This window comes from Macrobrachium nipponense, chromosome 15 (assembly GCF_015104395.2).
Source record: "Macrobrachium nipponense isolate FS-2020 chromosome 15, ASM1510439v2, whole genome shotgun sequence".
NCBI classification, from domain to species: Eukaryota; Metazoa; Arthropoda; class Malacostraca; order Decapoda; family Palaemonidae; genus Macrobrachium; species Macrobrachium nipponense.
In genome coordinates, this window is record NC_087208.1 from 2,922,956 (window position 1) to 2,945,089 (window position 22,134).

Below are 22,134 nucleotides of genomic sequence, written 5' to 3' on the forward strand. Positions count from 1 at the left end.
TACTATTCGCCACCAGATACTATTCACCACCAGAAATATAAATATAGTGTGTATTGGGTTTTTTCCCTCTACAGCTTTTAATTTTTTTCTTGTAGATTTTATCTTTACTATTACAAGTGCAAATTAACATAAAAAATGTTAAAAAAACAAACATTTTTTTAGTTTAGGAAACAATTTTAGAAATCATTCAAGATATTCCAATATTGTAATAAATTCTATTGGTTTACACCAAAAAATAATTCTAAAAATTATCATAAATAAGCAAAAATAAAGAAATAAAAACTAGTTCATTTGATAGTTATGGGCTATACCTCTGAGAAATTTCATGCTTGGATCACTCTTGGATGATTTGTCAAAAACGTATATAAAAAATGTCTGTTTCCATTTTGAAGACTGGAGGGAAACTGGGAAAAAAATATTAGGTAAAGAAATCATTTGGATTTTTTGTTTTTAAACACTTGAACAAAACAACCTTTTCTGAAAAAGTGTATTCATTACATTTAACAACCAAACAACATAAATCAAAACAATGTAAACAAACACCTATTTGCGGCGGCGAATAGTCCTCCATGAGGAATAGGCGGCGGCAAAATGTCCTCGAGGCGAACTGGTGGTGGCTAATTGTCGGCGGCGAAACGGCCGCATCAAATGGTCCCATCCCCACGATAACTTAAAATCATTCATTCATTAGTCCTCAAAAATATAAACGGCCCCTCCTTCTACCTCAAGTTAGCTGTGCATCACCACAATAACGAAAGATTTTGTTAATCATTTACGCTAAATTTTATTATGAAAAGCTTTGCTCTTTCATTTACTATTTTGTTAATATCGTTCAAGTAGACCAACCATCTCACTCGGTGTACTGAACACTTGCTCAATTGACTTATTTTTTTCTTTTTTCAGCATTGCATTTGATTGTTTTCATATTTGTTACGTTAAATTTATTATGAAATTCCCTTTTGTATGTGAATTGTTATTGCTTTTACATATACGTATACAGTAATGTTCTAACACTCTCTTCTCCTTCTCTCCTCAATGTATCAATGCTCCCTCATTCAGTCTCAAGTCAGCTGGTCGTGATGTCACTGCCGTTATGTATGGTTTTAAACATCTTTTATGCTAAATTTTAAATTAAATGCTTTATACTTTTATTTATTTTATCGAATATGGTTATCATTAAACTATATATTGTAAATGAAAAAAAAATTAATAGTTTTCCTTATAGGACGCAGTAGGCCGTTGTGGTCTGTTAAGTCTGTAAGGCTTTTGATCACGAAAGAACAAGGCCAAGGCTTGGAGGGAGTCTTGTTCTTCGCTAAGAATGCCAAGGTTAATGCACATACTGCATTACCCTGTGAAAATCCAATCTTCTTATTCATCGAGTGAAGTTCACTTACTCTCTTTGCCATGGATAAAGGTACCAAAAACAAGGTTTTCCTAGTAAGGTCTCTGAAAGGGGCTGAACTCAACGGATTGTAGCGTGGTTCTGAAAGTCACTTCAGCCCTAAGTGTAAATTCCATGACAGCAATTTAGTCTCTTTTTGCTTTTCCATGTCAAAGGATCTGATTAGACCAAAAAGATCTTTATTAGCTGCAAGACCAACATTTCTATGCTTGAATACAGAGTTCAACATTGCTCTGTAACCTTTGATCGTTGACATCGACAGACCCACGGACGACCTCAAGTATAGCAGGAAATCACCTATTTTTGCTAATGTTGTCTTAGAAGACAAGATGTTTTGTTTCTTATACCAAAATTGGAAGACTGTCCACTTTGCCTGATACACGTTACTTGAAAATTCTCTTCTGCTTGAAAAACCTTTCCCTCATAAGAGTAGTCAGACAGTCTAAACATGGTCAGAGCCAGAGGGGACAGTCCTTGGTAGTACTGTCAGCTCATCTTTTGTGATAACAGCAATGGAAAGTCTGTGAGCAGATCTAGGTCAGGAAGGAAATATTCCAGTGAGACCTGAACTTGTTTATGACCTCTCTCACCATCTTGAAAGGTGAAAAGGCATAAAGGTCCTTGTCTAACCAATTTACCAGCATCGCATCTGTTGCCCGTGCGGGTCATAGCAAGATTTAATCAACCTTGTACTGCAGCCTTTGCTGCAATACCTATAACTTTGAGAACTCTTATTGGACATCAGCGCAATACTAAAGTAAACAAAGTTCAAATCAGTAATTTAGTTCTAACCACAGGCACTCCTCATTTAACGATGGGGGTTCCATTCCAGCGACCACGTCGTTATATGAATTCATCATTAAACGCATTATTCTCTTTATTTCGACTAATAGCATTAATTTTCAGTCACATATTATACACGGAACTAGTTTCCAACATAGCCTACTACTTGGCAAAATTCTGATAATGGTTTTTATAATTTTATTATTCATATATTTTAACTTCATCATTTTATAACTTCACAATGTATGATTTTCTTGAAAATAGTATACTTTATGTAACGCATTTAGCCTATATTCCCAAGTTAGCCTACTAGTAAATTAATATAGGCAGTCCTAAGTTATTGGCGGACTCGGTAATAAAGATTCTTATGGTGTCATAAATCACTGAGTTTTGGTCAATGGCGGTTTTTGCTTATCGGCACACCCCCACCGGGAACAGAACCCCGCCGATAACCAGGGACTGACTCTACAGTACGAAGTCAATACAATGGTAAACTCTTCTAAGAATCTGCACATTTTTTAGCAGTGACTTTCATATTCTAAATTTGTTATTTCATAATTATTGCCATTAGTTTCATCAACATTTTTTTACTGTAGAGGGTAGTGAGATGAAAAAAATAATGAATGAATTTCAGAGATTGTGGCACATTTGAATGTTGCCATCAAAAGGTAAACAAAGTGAAAGTGAAAACACTAAACTATTCGCTGTGGGGATAAGTATTCTGAAGCATCGATAAATATTTACGCTTGCACTTCTTAACTCTAGTATCATCTGATCTCATGGATGACATATTGAATACGTATGTAAATACACCGTTGTATAAAGATTATCAAACTGTATTACATGTAAGTCTTTCAAGCATATTAAGGGTAAGGAATTCGTACATGCCAAATGTCTCATTATTTTGATTAAAAAGTATGACTTGGTAGAGACTTCTCAAGTGGAATATTTAAAAAGATATATATATTTATTTTCAAGTGAATATGAAAAACATATTTGACATCAAACATTTTCTTGTTATTACTAAGAATTCACATATTTTCTTTTCATTACTAAGAATTATTCTCACTAAAACAAAGGAGATATGGCATAATTTTTGCTGTCTTGAAGTTGTAAACAAACGTGGTGCTACCTGTTGGGCCGCACAACGAACTAATGGCGGCTGAATCAAGCCAACCAGGGGAGTTCCCAGACCATAGAATGCTGACTTTAAGGGCTTCAACTGTATAGCTTTTCTTTACAAAGTATATTAAAGCCATATTTATTGTTTTAGCCATAGATTTTATTGTTTTCAAAACCTAGGCTAGGCTAGATCATTGGCATTGAATAGTCTTTCTCTTGGCCAACATTGGCAATGTTTTTATTTTCATTTTATAGTTTTTTCTCTCTCTCTTCATGCTGTCGTTGTAACTCCAAGTTGTTGTAAAACGAGTACTTTGTTGAATGAGGAGTACCTGTATCTTAGTATGTGTTGAATCAGCTACCAAAATGCAAGAGTACTCCACCAAATTGCTGAGAGAGTCAACCAAGAAGTTCTACAAATCCCAAAATTCCATTGCTGCCAATCAGTTACAGTCATCAGCTAGCAGAAACAACTGAATTCCATGCCGAGTTGGTTCCTCTCTCCACTGGTAGTGGGCAGGGGTAATCGCCTATCCAAAACAAAATAGCGCCACCACAAATTTCAAAAATTCTAGCCGCCGACAGATAGTGAATTGTTATTATTATTATTATTATTATTATTATTATTTTATTATTATTATTCTTATTATTATTATATTATTATTATTATTATTATTATTATTATTATTATTATTAAGGAATAGTTTATCCAGACCTCTGAGCCTAATAAAGGCTCTTCTTGGGCTGGAACTATAGCTATGTAATAACTTGGTAAGTTGCATACATAAAACTTGATGACTCCACCTAAACAGGAAGACTAATCACTCCTTTCCTCTTAATAATTACGCATACAATTAAATTTCAAATGGTCACCATTACTCTAAAAACTTCATATATTGTATATTAACTTTTTAAGTCTACAATAAATTATGAATGTGTAAGTGCTAATATAAATGAGGATTTAAAAATTAAACAAAATTATGCCATATATTACAAGATGAAATTTGAGAGAGAAAAGGATTGAAACATTAACCCTTAAACGCCGAGCCGGTATTTCCGAAAGTGTCTCCCGTATGCCGGCGGCGTTCGGGAGCGCCGAAGCGGAAAAAAAGTTTTTTTCAAAAAATCACAGCACGCTTAATTTTCAAGATTAAGAGTTTATTTTTGGCTCCTTTTTTTGTCATTGCCTGAAGTTTAGTATGCAACCATCAGAAATGAAAAAAAATATTATTATCATATATAAATATTGGAATATATGACAGCGCGAAATAAATGTTCATATATAACTGTATACAAATCGCGCTGTGAGCAAAACGGTTAAAGCTAATGAGTTAATTATTTTTTCATTGTATTGTACACTAAATTGCAATGATTTTGGTATATAACAAATTGTAAAACAATCAAAGCAACACAGAGAAAACATTATCACAATATGATGCATGAATTTGTAATGCGCGGACGTAAAAAAAAACGGTTTTAAAAAATTCACCATAAATTGAAATATTGTGCTAGAGACTTCTCGTTTATTGCAAAATAAAGGTAATTGATTGAATATTGCTAGACTGTAAGTGTTGTAGCTTACAATTGCAAACAGTACGACAATCGGATGAAAAAATTTCAGATTATTTTTGGAAGAGTTACCGCGCGGACGTAAGATAAATGTATTTTTTTTATAAATTCACCATAAATCTAAATATTGTGCTAGAGACTTCCCGTTTGTTGCAAAATAAAGGTAAATAACTGACTATTACTAGAATGTAAGAGTTTTAGCTTACAATTGCGTTTTTCGACCATTTCGGTCGAGTCAAAGTTGACCGAAGGTTGATATTTTGGCACTTATTGTTATTTATATACAAATATTTCAAAAATGATAAAACCTCCAACCATGGGTCATTTTTTGTTGTATTCTCCATGAAATTGCACATATTTTCATACATAAAACTTTATGTAACGGTTAATATAAAACTGCAAATATTAAGACAATCGGACAACAAAATTTTGATTTTTTTGGCAGTTACAGCGCGGACGTAGGAAAGTTTTTTTCTAAAAATTCACCACAAATTGAAATATTTTGCTATAGACTTCCAATTTGTTGCCAAATAAAGGTAAATGATTGAGTATTACTAGAATGTAAGAGTTTTAGCTTACAATTGCGGTTTTCGACCATTTCGGTAGAGTCAAAGTTGACTGAAGGTTGAAATTTTGGCACTTATCGTTATTTATATGAAAATATTTCAAAACTGATAAAAGCTACAACCATGTGTTGTTTTTAGATGTATTCTACATGAAATTGTGCACATTTTCATATATAAAACTTTATGTAATGGCTAATTTAAAATGGTGCAAACATTACGACAATCGGACGAAAAATTTATGATTTTTTCCGGAAGAGTTACCATGCGGATGTAAGGAAAAAGTTTTTTTCATAAATTCACCATAAATCAAAATATTGTGCTAGAGACTTCCAATTTGTTGCAAAATGAAGGTAAATGATCGAATATTACTAGAATACAGGCAGTCCCCGGGTTACAATGGGGGTTCCGTTCTTGAGACGCGTCATAAGCCGGAACATTGTCAAAAATCCTAAGAAAACCTTACTTTTAATGCTTTAAGTGCATTCAAAACTATGTAAACTGCATCCTTATTGCATTTTTCATAAAAAAACTTTTAAATATTGATTATTTTGCATTTTGGTGTCATATTTCATCTGCCAGATCAGCGTTTGTAGGCGTCGTAACTATGGAACATGCGTCGTAACCCTGGAACATGCGTCGTAACCCTGGAAATAATTTCTGATGAATATAATTGAAAAGCGTCGTGATCTCAGAACGTCGTAAGCCGAGACCGTCGTAACCCGGGGACTGCAATAAGAGTTTTAGCTTACAATTGCGTTTTTCGACCATTTTGGTTGAGTCGAAGTTGGCCGAAGGTTGAAATTTTGGCACTTATCGTTATTTATATATAAATATTTCAAAACTGATAAAAGCTACAACCATGAGTTGTTTTTAGTTGTATTTACCTGAAATTGCGCACATTTTCATATATATAATACTCTATGTATCGGCTAATATAAAATGGTGCAAAAATTATGTCAAAGTGACGAAATAATTTCTGAGATGTGTCGCTGATGCTTTTTAGTGCGAGAAGAAAGAAATTCGTGCTTGCGCGCCTGGGTAACGATTGTAAACAAAACAACAGCTTGATCCGTGAGCTCCCAGCATCCCCCAAGGCGCGTGATTCAAAAGTTTTCGCCTAGTAGGCCTATAACTATTTTTCCGCGAATTTAAAAAAAAAAAATTTTCGTCAACATACCATACATCAGTTTGGCACCCAACAGACAATTTTCGTCGATGTTTAATACGTCTAATCGGCGTTAAAGGGTTAAACAAAATTACGCCATATATTAAAAGATAAAATTTAAGAGAGAACTGGATTATAAAAACAAGTTAAAACACCAAGCTGTTAATGCTCCCAATTTAAAGAACAGCTGATACATACAAGTCTACAAAATCCAGCCAGGTATGTATTAACACCTTTCATATGCTAAAAGAGAAAGGCTGGCAATATTGTACCCACCTCATCAGCAAATTTCAAGAGATCCTCTGGAAGAACTCGTAGATGGGTAGCTCCAAATTCCATGGGTGCAGATCCATTTATCATATCAATTCGTCCCAAACAAGTGGAATAGCAGTAATTGTAAGCAATCATCATTGATGGGTATAAGGACTGGAAATCTAACACCACCACAGGATCACTGTAGAATCTGTCCAAGAAATTGCAAAAAGAAAAAAAAATGGACAACAGAGAAAGAGAGCACTGATTATGTACTAGTTTAGTCAGTGTTACTTTATTTTTATTTTCTGTATTGGTGAAATGTGGGCGTTCTTCAATGTATGGGAAAAATATGTTTGATTTCCTAAAATATCTTAATGTATTGAAGTTCTGTTGTGACATCATAAAAGACAAGATGGTGAGGGCGTGGGGTGGAAATGGAGATTGGCTTGTGGTGTGTGGAGAAGTGAAATATCCGGGGATAGAGATAAGAATGAGCTTACTAGAAGTAACAAAAGGAATACACAGATGAACTTAACGGTAAAGAGGGTTCAAAGATAATCCTATCCAAACTAGAAGTTTATCTAAAAAGATACACTAATGGAGAACTACAGTAAAATGAAAACTATTTTAAAATAAGAAGAGAATCTAGTGAAAAGACGAGAGATTTTTAAATAGGTATGAAAAGGCCGAATCAGAATGTAATGGAGCAATGGGGAAAAGCAAGCTTGAAGGAGAAGCTAAGGGTTTCCATGTATTAGAACAACCAAACCTTAGAAATTAAAAAAACAAATTGTATATCAGCAGCTTGTGGTAAAGGAACATTGGAATATAAAACAGTGTCACAGATAATGAAAAGAATATTTGAGGGATTAGGGAATAAAAATGGGGAATGGTGGAGGTCAGAAGGCAATGCAAATTCTGTGAGAGAGAGGGAACACCAGAGATATCAGGGAAAATGGAACTGAGGTAAGGGTGGAAGAAATCCTATCAATAAAGGGAAAGTAACATTATGTGCAATATGCAAATAGGAATGCACTGGGCCAGGGATTGTTGTCAGAATTTTCAAAATAGGACGAAAACAGAAACAAAACTTCAAGAAGAAAATAAGTAAAAAACAGAAACTGGGCAAGTGGAGATAAAATATGGAAGCTAACATAAGAAGCACAGTGGAGTGATGGTTTGAGAGAGAAAGAAAAGGAGATAAAAAAGTTACTAACATACTTAACCAGCCCGAGAAGAGCCTTTATTAGGCTCAGAGGTCTGGATAAACTAATTCTTTATAATAATAACTAACAGCCTTGATTGGAAGTTGTGAGGTATGTGTAGTTTGAGACAAAAAATAAAGCTAAACCAGTAGTAGGGTTCTCTTGGAGTAAAACATTTAATGAAGTTGTAGCAATGGATATGGGAGAGATAGAAGTAGCTCTTGCTAATGGTAGATATGGCAACAAAGTATTGTCAGGCTTTTTGGATAAAAGATAAGAAACCAGAAACTAATACAAAAGCACTTTCTGATTGGTGGTTTGCTATATTTGGAACGCTTTCTAAAATATTGTCAGACAACGGGGAGAATTCCAAAATGGAAAAGTAAGGAGGATGGCAGAAAGATGGAATAATAAAGTATTGGCCACATCATTGGAATCTCCATGGAGCAATGGATTATGTGAAAAGACAGTAGGCATAATCAAAGTAAGTTTAAGAAAGATGATAGAGGATGAGGAAGCAGATTGGTCCATAGCATTAAGATATTAAGATGGGTAGTGAGTGCTAAGGACTGCTTAAAAATAATGGAGGTGTCTCTCCTAACCAATTAGTATTTGGAAAAAACCCTTCGTTGCCTAATTTAATACAAGAGAGTTCCAGTCCTATGAGCAGAGAGAAGGGTATGGATGAGAGCATAGTAAGGGATACACTGAATGCAATGCATAAGACCAGAGAAGTGTTCATCAACAATGAGTCTTGTGATAAAATAAGAATTGCTATAAATAAAAACATCAGAGAACATAAATTTGAAGGAGCAGTAGTGGGAGATGAGGTATTCTATAAGAGAGAATGAAAATGAATGGAGAGGACTGCTCAGGTAGAAAGGAGTATCAGGTAAAATGGTAGTGGTTAAACATGGGGATTCTCTAAGAGAAGTAGCCAGAATACATGTTACTAGTATTCAAAGACTATCACCAGAAACTGAAACGATACCTGGAATAGATAAACCACATATTGTGAAAGAGATCCTGCGCTCCAAAGGAAGGGAATGTAAATATGCAGGAAAAGATAATAATGGGCTGGAGAAGGAATGCAGACACAGAAGAGGCTATAAAAAGAGATGTGGTAAAGGAAACAGTGAATGTGACAGGGAAAGTGGTTAATAGAAGAGATACCCAAACTGAAGAAGGGAAATAGAGTTAGAGCTATATACAATTATATAGAACAATTAAAAGAATGGACTGTATTAAGTCTTACATGAAAAACATCAAGCAAATCTTGGGCTGATTTGTACAATGTGCAATACTCACAGTCAGGTGGCAAGTGATGGGTTAACCTAAGAGATTAGTCATGTAGAAAAATTTGAAGATGAAGAAGAGGTGTTGCTAGGATTTGAAAATAGAAGCATAATTGAAGCTAAATAAAAAGAACAACAAAGTTAGAGAAAAAACAAGGTATATGAAGAGGTAAATGATGCTGGACAAAAACCTATATTTACAAGATGGATAGTAACTGAAAAGGGGAAGGGATATGAAAAGCAAGATAGGTGGTAGCTAGAGGTTTTTAAGAAGAAATGGCTAAATGGGAATAAGACACTCCTACATGCAATGCTGAAATTTTAAAATTGTGTCTGATAATTATAAAATTGAAAGATTGGAATTGTTACACTTTAGATGTAAAACCTGTATATTTACTATGCGATGAAATACAGATAAGAATATTCAAAACCACCTAGTAAAGATGGGCTCAAGGATGCAGCAAAAGCAAGGTATTGTAAGGTGGTAAAAGTAGTCGAGGAGCTTAAAGGCGAGAGAAGTACACTAGAACCTACTATACTCTTTTGGAGAAAAAGACAATAAATTGAATGGTATTTTGTGTAAACATGTAGATGACTTTTGCTAAGGAGGTTTTAAACTTTACCGGTTTCCAGCTGGTGCTAAGTATTTATCCTAATGTTAAGACCGAAGGTTTGTTTCATATATGAACAAATACGGTGTTAGTGAATTAAGTAAAGCTTTTAAAGAAGTAGAGACCAAAGATATGAAAAAGCTTATTAAAATTGTGAGAAAAACTAATAAATAACTAAACAGTTACAATAAGGGAGTTGGAAGAAGAAAAGATTTATTGGGAAGCCTATGCAGATGCTTCATTTGGGAATATAGATGATGACCACACTCAATTGGGTTATGTTATATCTTTGACAGATGGTAAGACAAGTCCCATACGGTGGAAGTCCAGAAAATCCCGGAGAGCAGCAAAATCCACCATTGAAGCAGAAGCTCTCAGTGTGGGGGAGACCATTTCAAACATTTGTGGGTAAAGATAGTGGGAGGGAGAAAATTAGAAGCATTGGTTAACCCTCTTACGCCGATTGGACGTATTAAACGTCGAGTCAAAATGTCTCCCGTATGCCGATTGGATGTATCATACGTCGGCTCAAAGAAGTTTTTTTTTAAATTCGCGGAAAAATACTTATAGGCCTACCAGCCGAAAACTTTTGAATCACGCGCCTTGGGGGATGCTGGGAGTTCACGGATCAAGGCGTTGTTTTGTTTACAATCGTTACGCAGGCGCGCAAGCGCAAATTTCTTTCTTATCGCACTAAAAAGTATCAGTGACACATTTCGGAAATTATTTCGTCCCTTTGACATAATTTTTGCATCATTTTAAATTATCCTTTACATGAAGTATTATATATGAAAATGTGCGCAATTTCATGTAAAATACAACAAAAAAATACTCATGATTGTAGCTTTTATAACTTTTGAAATATTTTTATATAAATAACGATAAGTGCAAAAATTTCAACCTTCGGTCAACTTTGACTCTACCGAAATGGTCAAGAAACGCAATTGTAAGCTAAAATTCTTATATTATAGTAATATTCAATCATTTGCCTTCATTTCGCAACAAATTGGACGTCTCTAGCACAATATTTCGATTTATGGTGAATTTATGAAAAAAACTTTTTCCCTACGTTCGTGCGATAACTCTTCCGATAAATTTTTTTGTGCAATTGTCCTAATGTTTGCACCCTTTTAAATTTGCCGTTACATAAAGTTTTATATATGGAAATGTGCGCAATTTCATGCACAATACAACAAAAAACAACCCATGGTTGTAGCTTTTATCAGTTTCGAAATATTTTCATATAAATAACGTTAAGTGCAAAAATTTCGAACTTTCGGTCAACTTTGACTCTACCGAAATGGTCGAAAAACGCAATTGTAAGCTAAAACTCTTATATTCTAGTAATATTCAATCATTTAACTTCATTTTGCAATGACTTGGAAGTCTCTAGCACAATATTTCGATTTATGGTGAATTTATGAAGAAAAAAAAAAATTTTCCTTACGTTCGCGCGGTAACTCTTCCGAAAAAATCAGAATTTTTTTGTGCGATTGTCGAAATGTTTGCACCATTTAAAATTAGCTGTTACATAAAGTTTTATATATGAAAACGTGCGCAATTTCATGTAGAATACAATTATAAATGATTGAAGGTTGTAGCTTTTCTCTTTTTTCAAAATATTTGCATATAAATCACGATAAATAGAAAAAAAACCACATTCGGTCAAATTTGACTCTACAGAAATAGTTGAAAAACGCAATTGTAAGCTAAAACTCTTACGGCCTAGTAATATTCTGTCATTTTCTTCATTTTGAACAAATTTGAAGTCTCTAAAACAATATTGTGATTTATGGTGAATTTTTGAAAAATATATTTACCTTCACTCCGCGCGCCGATTCGCGGCCGCAAGTCTCCGAAATACATACATCGCATTATCCTAATATCTGCTCCTTTTCATATTAGCCTTTTTATAGAGTTTCATATATCAATATGTGCACAAATTCATGATGAATACAATAAAAAATAATTGAAGGTTGTAGGTTTTTCCATCTTCGAAATACGTGCATATAAAAAAATATATATTTAAAAATTTCGACATTCGGTCAAATTTAACTCGTCCGAAATGGTCGAAATCTGCAATTCTAATCTAAAACTCTTACAGTATCGTAATATTCAATCATTTGTCTTAATATTGAAACAAATTGTAAGTCTCTAGAACAATATTTGGAATTATGGTGAATTTTTGAAAATAACATTATTTTACGTCCGCGCGTTACGAATTCGTACATAATTTTGTGATAATATTTTTCCGGTGTTGCTTTTATTGTTTTACTATGTATTATATATCAAAATGATTGCAATTTAGTGTACAATACAACTAAAAAAAAGTAACTCGTTAGCTTTGACCGTTTTTTGCACAGCGTGATTTGAATACAATTATCTGTGAATTTTTTTTCTCGCTACCATATATCGCATTATTTACATATGATAATGATATTATTTTTCATTTCGGACTTATTGCATAATCATCAGATTATTGCATAATCATCAGCATTATTGCATAATCATCAGCAAAGGCCAGACCATGCCACCCCGACAGGAACTTGTTCTAGTATGACGTTGACAGCTACATTAAGAGTGTTGGACTAAGGACACTTCCCTGAGGTAACCCTTCTTCTTGAGGGTAAGCAGAGGAAATGTAAGAGCCCACTCTTACTTTCAGGTAACGTTCTGACAAAAAATCTTTCAGACAATACAACAAATTACCCACAACACCCCACTCTACAAGTTGCAAAAGGATACCCCCTCGCCAGGTAGTGTCGTAGGCTTTTTCCAAGTCAAAGAGCACTGCAACAGTCTGGTTTTGCACAGCAAAAGCATTCTGTATCTCCCGAGTAAGGAACATCAAAGGGTCAGAAGTACTTCTATTTTTCCTAAAGCCAAACTGCCGATTAGATAAAAGATTCTTTGAATCCAAATACCACACAAGTTGAGCATTGACCATCCTCTCATAAATCTTGCTAACACAACTAGTTAGAGCAATTGGCCTATAATTCTTAGGAAGGAAGGAATCTTTAAAAGGTTTTAAAACAGGTACAATAATCGATATCTTCCAAGACTCTGGTGAAGTTCCTGAAAGCCAAAAACTGTTTAAAATGTCTAAAAGAAATTCTTTTGTACTTCTAGGCAAGTTAAAAATCATTGAGTACAGTATATCATCTTCCCCAGGAGATGTTGGGGAAGACAACGATATTGCATGATCCAATTCTTTCATGGTGAAAGGAAGATTATACGACTCTAAATTTAAACTAACTGCAGGAACAACCGTGGTACCGTCCCTAATATTCCTGAATGCAGGAGAGTAATGTAGGGCACTAGATATACTGGAGAAATGCCTACCAAAGGTTTCTGCAACTTCTCCAGAATCAGATATGAGGGAGCCATCAATTTTCAATATAGGCAAGGGAGGTGGAGAAAATTTCCCTTGCAGCTTTCGAATTCTGTTCCAGACAAACGACATAGGGGAATCATATTTTAATTCACTTATGTATCTGATAAACGATTCCCTCTTTGCCTGCTTAAATGTTTTCTTTTGCTTAGCAAGAGCTCTTTTATAGATAATTTTATTGACCAAGCAAGGAAATTTACGATATCTCTTGTAGCAAATTCTAGTTATCTTTCGGCTCAAGGCGCATGAATCGCTCCACCAAGGTACTAGAGGACGCCGAGGCTTACCAGAAGTTTGAGGAATAGACAGCATGGCACCACACAGCAATATACTGATTAAATACTCATAAGCAGATGTTGGGCTCTGAAAATCTTTTATCTCTTGATCAACTTCAGTAGATTTTTTGAATAATCCCCAGTCAGCCTCCCCTACCTTCCATTTTAGTAAACATGGAGATGGAATATTTTTCATAAACTTTAAGTGAATGGGCCAATGATCACTGCCATGATCATTCTGGTCTACTACCCACTGATAATCTAACCTCAAAGACGAAGAGCAGATAGTGAGGTCAATGGCTGAGTCAGTATTATGAAAAACATCATGTCTTGTAGGGGAACCATCATTCATTAAAGTGATGTCTTTAAGTCAAGCAGCTGTTCTATTATTAACCCCACCGGTCGCAGTTTGGCTCTCCCCAGAGGGTGTGCTTGGCATTAAAATCCCCCATCAGAATGAAGGGTTTAGGAAGCTGGTCTATTAACGTCTGCAGATCAGTTAATTCTAGCTGACGGGGATTACCCTGCGCATCCTGCAATCTATTTTCCAATGATGGATCAAGGTAGAGAGAACAAATTGTGATCCATTTATAATTGAAAATTTGAACTGCACAAGCCTGCAACACAGTGTTCAATTGAACAACTCTGTGATTAACAGACGTACGGACTATGATGCCTGTGCTCCCTGAGCACGTACACCTATCAGGGGTGGAGACCTATGAAATGAATAATTAAAACCCACGTTGGGAGTGTGCTCTCCCAACTTTGTCTCTTGTAGACACATTGCAGATAGATTATGTTCCTTAAACAGAACCCGAACTTGCTCTCTATTTGGTATAAAGCCACGGATGTTCCATTGCATGAGAGCCATTATTTAGAAGATGGGATCTTAAAATTTTCTACCAATTTAGGAATCTGAGTCCTGGTGAGAGAGATCTTATCAGTTTTACCAGAACTACTTGATCTAGATCTAGGTGTTATAGATCTTTTAGATGATGGGCCTTCACTTGCCCTTCCAGTTTTGCTTTTATTTTTCCTATGATGGCCGAGTGACTGAGAACGAGGCGAAGAGGGAGAAAGGGCCCTCTTCTGACGAATAAAGAGGGCCTCTATCTCCTCACCGTCATCTCCACGGTAATGACAGGATCAGGTGAGGGCTCAATGTCAGGCAATGTCCCTGTCAGAGAGAAGTCGTCAACAAATTGAGATCTGGCTTGAACCCTTGAACCAACAGGGTCCCCTGGCTTGACCAGAGTCTCTACAACATGAGGAGCCCCGCCAGAGGGGCCATGAGAAGCCCCACTAGGGGGGCCGTGGGGAGCCCCACCAGAGGGGGCGTGGGAAACCCCACCAAGGGGGGCATGGGGAGCCCCAATAGGGGGGGCATGGGGAGCCCCAACAGGGGGGGCACGTGGAGCCCCACCAGAGAGGGCATGGGAAACCCCATTGGGGGACCCCCGGGGAGCACCACCTGAAGGGGCACCAGAAGTAGCAATATCCGGCTGTTGTGCCTTCAAGGCATCTGAATAAGTTTTCCTTCCCAACAGTTTCTTGGCCTGTCCCACACTGATGTGTTCAGCAATAGATTTAAGTAATGCCTCCTGTTCTTTTTTAAATTCACTGCATTTCTTATCTCGGGCTCGATGTTCACCCTTACAGTTTCCTACCAATTACCGGTTCAGAACATTCCTCATGCTCAGGCTTGCCACACGATTCACAAAGTTTATTTCTGGTGCAAACATTTGAGGAGTGTCCAAAGCCAAAACATTTAAAGCACTGGAGCACTCTCGGTCTATAAGGACGAACTTTCATAATTTCATTGTCAAGAACAATTTCAGATGGCAAAAAAGGACTTACAAATGTTAAAATAATCATAGACGAGCGGGGCACCTTGAAAACCTTCCAAACCACGTCTGGACACATCTCCAAAATTTCCTCTTCGTCCATTTCATGTAAATCTTCATTGAAGATGACACCCTTTGCATAACTAAAATTATAGTGAGGTTTTACCTCTTTTATCATACCTTCGGGATCAAGCTTTAAATTTAGGAGCATTAATGATTGAACATTGGTCTTGGCATGAACTAAAAAACTATTACGCCCAAAGCGAGTTACTTCTGGGCTCCCAACATTGCCAATCTTCTGGCTTACCAACCTTTTCACCTTGAAGAGGTTGCCTCTCTCACCATGTGTTGTAATAATCAACCACTTAGCTGGGTCTGGTGATCTGGAGGTTTTAATTATTTTACTCGAATCTTTAGTTTCAGTTGGTGGTCTATATATCTCAAGATACCTAGGGACCTCTTCTGCCTCTACAAGTCCAACACTCATAGAATCTGACCTAAACTCTCTGTAGGGTCTGTGAGCTTCCGATTCATTGTTGAAAAATATCCAAAATTCAAAACAACTGTATTTTTTTTCCACGTCTATTCCGTAATGTTTCATAATTCCAGTCTAAAGGGACTGGTTTTACATACAAAATGTTTGTAACAAGGAGCTCATTAGAAAAAGGCTCCAAAGTCACAATGGAAGAATAACCAAAATTTTCCTTGTCCTTATCCTTGCACAAGTCGTCAACAGAAGGTTTTAGTGTGTCCATAAGACGTAGAATTGATGATTCGTCCAGGTAGTCCCCCACCCACCATGGAGCCACATTTAGAGGACAGTGTTATCCCATACAGGGCTGCCCTAGGGGTACCACCCAGATATACACCCCACCCTCAGTGCTTAAGGCGTCATGATGTCTGTCGAGATCAGACCCAGCACTAAGAGAAGGGTTTGACATCTAAACTTTCCCCTCGCTCGACCACGTTAGGTACTCGAGTTCTACGGGTGAGGTGGCATGCCAACCGTCCTCACCCTCCATCAAATCCAATGAACAAGTCCAAATCATGTCCAAAAACCAATCCAAGTCATCAACATAAAAACCGTGCCTTAAAGAGAGAGGAAGCAGAAGGAAGAAAAGTTTTAGTAAAAGGAAAAGGGCTGACTTATTTAGTTGGATCAACAGCTGGGCACCAAGGCCCAGCGAGAGCAGTTCCCACCAGGCATCAGGGCCCAGCTGCTGAACCCTAAGCCCCCCATCCTCGGCAAGGCTTCAGCATCTGGGGGGCTCATTCATTCTACTTTCATACCTTCATCTTAGACTTTACACAAACTGACCCGCCAGGGGTACTGGATGAGCTATATCACTTGTTGAGCCGCCACCACTGGACCCAAGGAAAAAGTGTCCAAGGATCTATGGGCAATGTCTTTTAAATAAAATGAGGTGAAAGTTGTTTGGCGTTTCCACACACCAGCTTTCAGAATTCTCTCCACAGACATGTTCTTTTTAAATGCCCAAGAAGCACTCAAGCCCCTGATGTCATGAGCTCTAGCTCCCTCCGGCTATTTGACCCCCTGTCTTCTGTCATGTAAGCATTTCTGATCGTCTTCCCCCTTAGCCAAACCGATATTGTATTTTCACTACTTCTTCTTGTTTCCGTCCTTTTTGTACTTACGAACAACCTCCGGCACCCCGGCCTGAGGTGCCTTGTCCTTCTTAAGTACTCTCTTAGTACCATGACAGGGCACAGAAGCATCTCATCTTTGTCATTGTCTACAAAGTCTGCCAAGGAAGGTATGGCAAAGGAGTCGAATCTGCCGTCCATTATTGCTGGGTTTTGAGTCTTGGCCACGAATTCTGGAACAAACTCAAATACCATTGACCTCCAACCTCCCGAGTGCTTTATGAGATATGACAGGCCATGTAACTCCCCCACCCTTTTGGTTGAAGCTAGGGTCAATAAGAAGACTGTCTTCAGGGTCAGGCTTCTATCTGTGGACTGCCTTAGTGGTTCGTAGGGGGGTTTTGTCAGACTACTCAATACCAAGGTCAGATCCCAATCTGAGGCTTTTAGTTCCTTTGGTGGACATGACTGTTCAAAGCTCCTCATCAGCATGGCCAACTCCCATGCAGACGAAATGTCCACCCCTTTCATTCGTAAGACTAAGGCTAGAGCAGCCCTGTACCCCTTCACTGCAAATACACACATGTCTTTCTGTTCTGAGATAGACCAGAAAGTCTGCAAACTGCTGAATAGTGGTACCGAGTGGAGACGTTCCCTCTACGACACCAATCACAGTATGCCGACCACTTTCCTTGGTATACTGCCGCAGATGATTTTCTGATATTTCCTGCCATCTGAGTTGCTGCTTTCTGCGAAAACCCTCTCGCTCGGAGGAGATACTTGACAGTCTCCACCCGTGAAGCGATAGGGACTTCACCGACTGGTGGTACCTCTCCATGTGCGGCTGACACAGTAGGTTGCTCCATGGGGGTAACTCTCTCGGCATGTCTATTAGGAGTTCCAGTAGGTCTGGAAACCACTCTGCCTTCGGCCATAACGGAGCTACCAGGGTCATTTTGAGTTTCTGAGACCGCATTACCCTGTTCAGAACCTGACGGATTAGACAAAATGAAGGAAATGCGTACACGTCCAGATTGTCCCAAGGGTGTTGTAGCGCATCTTCTGCTACTGCCTCTGCGTCTGGGACTACCGAACAATACACTTCCAACTTTTTGTTGTACCTGGTTGCGAATAGGTCTATGATCGGTCCTTCCCACAACATGAGCATCCTGTCCATTACCTGTTGGTGCAAGGACCACTCCATTCCCAGTATCTGATCCCTGCGGCTCAACTTGTCGGCCACTATGTTTCTTTTTCCCGGAATATGTCTGGCCCTGATGTCTACCAGGTTCTCTACAGCCCACTGATGGAGTTGAACTGTCATCACATGTAACTGCCAAGAAACTAGGTCTCCTTGCTTGTTTATATAAGCTACTACTGTGGTGTTGTCTGACATCAATACCACTGAATGTCCCTTCACTCCCTCCCTGAATTCCTGTAGAGTTAGAAATGCTGCTTTTAACTCCAGCACGTTTATATGGAGTTCTCTGTCCTCGCAACTCCATTTTGCTGACACCATCAACTCCTCCATATGGGCTCCCCAGCCTTCTAGTGAAGCATCTGAGAACAGCAAGAGGTCCGGGGAGGGTTGTTGAAGGGGGACACCCACTGTCAGATTGTCGTCGTTCACCCACCACAGCAAGTCTTTCTTCACTTCTGCCAACAAGGGAATTTGCTCGTACGGGTGATCTACTATTGGTGACCAAAACTCCTTCATTCTCCATTGTAGAGACCGAAGGTGTAGCCTTCCTTGTGGTACTAACTTCTCCTGGGAAGTTAGGATTCCCAGTACTACCTGCCACTGCCTTGCTGGCTATGTTTGTTTTCCCAGAAAGGCACTCACCACTTGTTTGCATTTCTCTATTCTTTGGTCTGTTGGGAATACTTTGGCTTCTATTGTGTCTATAACCATTCCCAGATACTCCAAACGTTGACTTGGATCCAACTGCGACTTCTCCTGATTTATCACAATATCTAGGCTGTGACAAAACTGCAGGAGGGTCACCCTGTCCCTGAGTAATTTCTCTCTGGACTTCGCTATCACCAGCCAATTGTCCAGATATCTTATTAGCCTGATCCCCTGAGCATGCGCCCACGTCGACACGAGAGTGAACACTCATGTAAAAACTTGAGGAGACATTGTCAATCTGAAGCACAGGACTTAGAATTTGAAAGCTTTCCCGGCAAGACTGAAGCGGAGAAATTTCCTTAAAGACTGATTGACTGGTATCTGAAAGTATGAGTCCTTCAGATCGATTGTCAGCATAAAGTCCCCGATCCTGACTGCTTGTAGAACCGTTTTTGGAGTTTCCATTTTGAAACTGGTTTTTCTTATAAACAGATTCAATGTTGACAGGTCTATTACTGTCCTCCACTCACCGTTGGCTTTGGGTACCAGGAAAATCCTGCTGTAGAAGCCTTTTGACGGACTGTATACTTGTTCCACAGCTCCTTTTACCCTCATCTTCTTCACTTCGTCTTGCAGAGTACAGGCGGTCCCCGGGTTACGACGGGGGTTCCGTTCTTAAGACGCGTCGTAACCCGAAAATCGTCGTAAGCCGGAACAACGTTCTTGAAAACATGTCCACAGGGAAAATTTCACTACTAATTTGCAATTTTTCTTAGGGCCGTATCTCTAAAATTATCACTAATTTACTTTTTTCATGTGCAACACTGTGTGTTCACAAATTACTGTATATTTTCATTAAAATACAAGAGAGAGAGAGAGAAGAGAGAGAGAGAGAGAGAGAGAGAGAGAGAGAGAGAGAGAGAGAGAGAGAAATAACTCCTTAGGTTTCAATAGATTGAAATGAACGTCTGTAGGCAACTTTTTCCCCCTCCCATAAATACATATATTTCTCCAGAGAAGAGAGAAAGAGAGGACTGTGCAATTATGTTTGTCTGTCTATCAATTCTTTTGCTGTGAGAGCGGAGAAGAGATAAAAAAAAAAAGGGAAGGAAGAAATAGAAACACCAAATGTATGACAAGTATATTGTGGGGAGAGAGAGAGAGAGAGAGAGAGAGAGAGAGAGAGAGAGAGAGAGAGAGAGAGAGAGAGAGATTACATAAAACCATTAAATTCGTTGACCATTGTATGGCATTGTTAAGCTTGAGTGTCACTCGAGTTGAGGTCGAGGTGGGGAAATTGATACAGAAAAAGACAAAGGGAAGAATTTTCTTTTGAAATTATTTATCGTATTATTACTACTTCTATTATTATTATTATTATTATTATTATTATTTGAAAATATAATAAACACATGCATCTACATAAAAATTCTCTCATCTCAGTAGAAAGAGGAATTATCCTTACAAGTGAAATGGAAAGGTCATTTTCATCTCTTTAAAATACGACCATTATGAATTTTGTAATTAAAGTTTTATTATTATTATTATTATTATTATTATTATTATTATTATTCCTTATTATTATTAAATAACTGAAATTATCATAAACATTTTACATACTAGTACCATAAAAATTCTTTCATCTCGGTAAAAGAGAGAGAGAGAGAGAGAGAGAGAGAGAGAGAGAGAGAGAGAGAGAGAGAGAGAGAGAGTTTATCTCTCTTTGTTTATAACGCTTCCAGCGAGAGAGAGGGAGGGCGTTACCACTATGACTCATTATTATCTTGTGTGGCAAAAGAGAGAGAGAGAGTTAACCTTAATTAAAAGTGACATGGATAGATTAGTACGTATTGTATTTCTTTAAAATACTATCACATATGAATTTTGTAATTACAGTTATTATTATTATTATTATTTGAAAGTATTAAAAACAAATAGTACAAGTACATAAAAAAATCTCGCGTCTCAGTAAATGAGAGAGAGAGAGAGAGAGAGAGGGGGGGGGAAATGTCAGGACCACTGATTGCAACACTGCAGCTCTCCCCAGCTCTTCCCCCTTTTGGCTGTCAAAGAACATGATATATATCTGACAGTTTTAGTACCTGGAAAGGTTACAGAGAAGACTGGGATTTCCTTCATTCTTCGATAATTTTTTAAATACAAGCTAAAATCTTACTAATTCACTATGGTATTTTCTTTAATGAATTGATATTATTGCTGTATAAATTAATATTAATATTTGAAAATAGTAAATCATTTATTTATCATACTAAAAAACATACATATTTGTAGTATAGAGAGAAAGAGAGAGAGAGAGAAAATTATAGTGATTATTTTCTTGGAAAATACAAAGAGAGAGAGAGAGAGAGAGAGAGAGAGAGAGAGAGAGAGAGAGAGAGAGAGAGAGAGAGAGAGAAACTGTGCTAAACTATAAAGGATTCTTATCTTATCATAATATGTGTTTTTTAAAAGCATCGTAAACTCGGAGCGTCGGAAGCGTCAGCGTCGTAACCTCAGAACAAGCGTCGTAACCCAGGGCGGATTTTTCAATGAATATTTAAGAAAAAGCGTCGTAACCTCGGAACGTCGTAAGCCGGACCCGTCGTAACCTGGGGACCGCCTGTAATGGCCTTCTGAGATTCCTGAGCATAAGCGAAGTGGGTTAATGGCTGTTCTGTCAGGGGCAGGGTTACCTTGAACGGAATCAAATACCCGACCTGAGAACATTCCACCACCCACTGCTCTGCTCCCAGTTCCTGCCACACCTTCCAATGATTTGCCAGGCAACCCCCCACTGGTGTGGCCGAGTGATGAGAGGCGCCCATCCTATCTTCTTGAGCCTCTCCCTCTTCCCCTACTCCCCCTTCCTCTGTTGTTTCTGTTGTGAAAGGGCCGATGAACTAACCTCTTTGGGGAAGAGGGTCTTGTTGCTCTATTAGGTTTGTTATGTCTCACTGTCTTCTTTCGAGGTATTTGCTGTTGCCTTACCTCCATAGAAGTAGCTTGACTGTTAGACGTTTTCCTAACTGTCTGCTGTACCAATCTATCGTTAGTGTCCATCCTTCTTCTATCTATAGCCTCTTCCAGTAAGACCTCTGGGAACAGCAGTTGCGACTCCAAGATATCCCCATTCCTCATTGCTAACAGGGAATCCAAATCAACAGTTCGGCTTAGTCTAGCCAACGCTGCATCTC

General features: G+C 37.9%; 1 protein-coding gene across 1 annotated transcript in view; it reads right to left on the reverse strand.

The window, feature by feature from the left end:
* The window catches only part of LOC135226936 (uncharacterized), a 430,036-nt gene that overhangs the window by 82,118 nt on the left and 325,784 nt on the right, over positions 1–22,134 (reverse strand). The window contains exon 29 of the mRNA XM_064266617.1: positions 6,887–7,073. Within this exon, the coding sequence (XP_064122687.1) occupies positions 6,887–7,073 (187 nt within the window). The remainder of the gene's footprint in view (positions 1–6,886; positions 7,074–22,134) is intronic.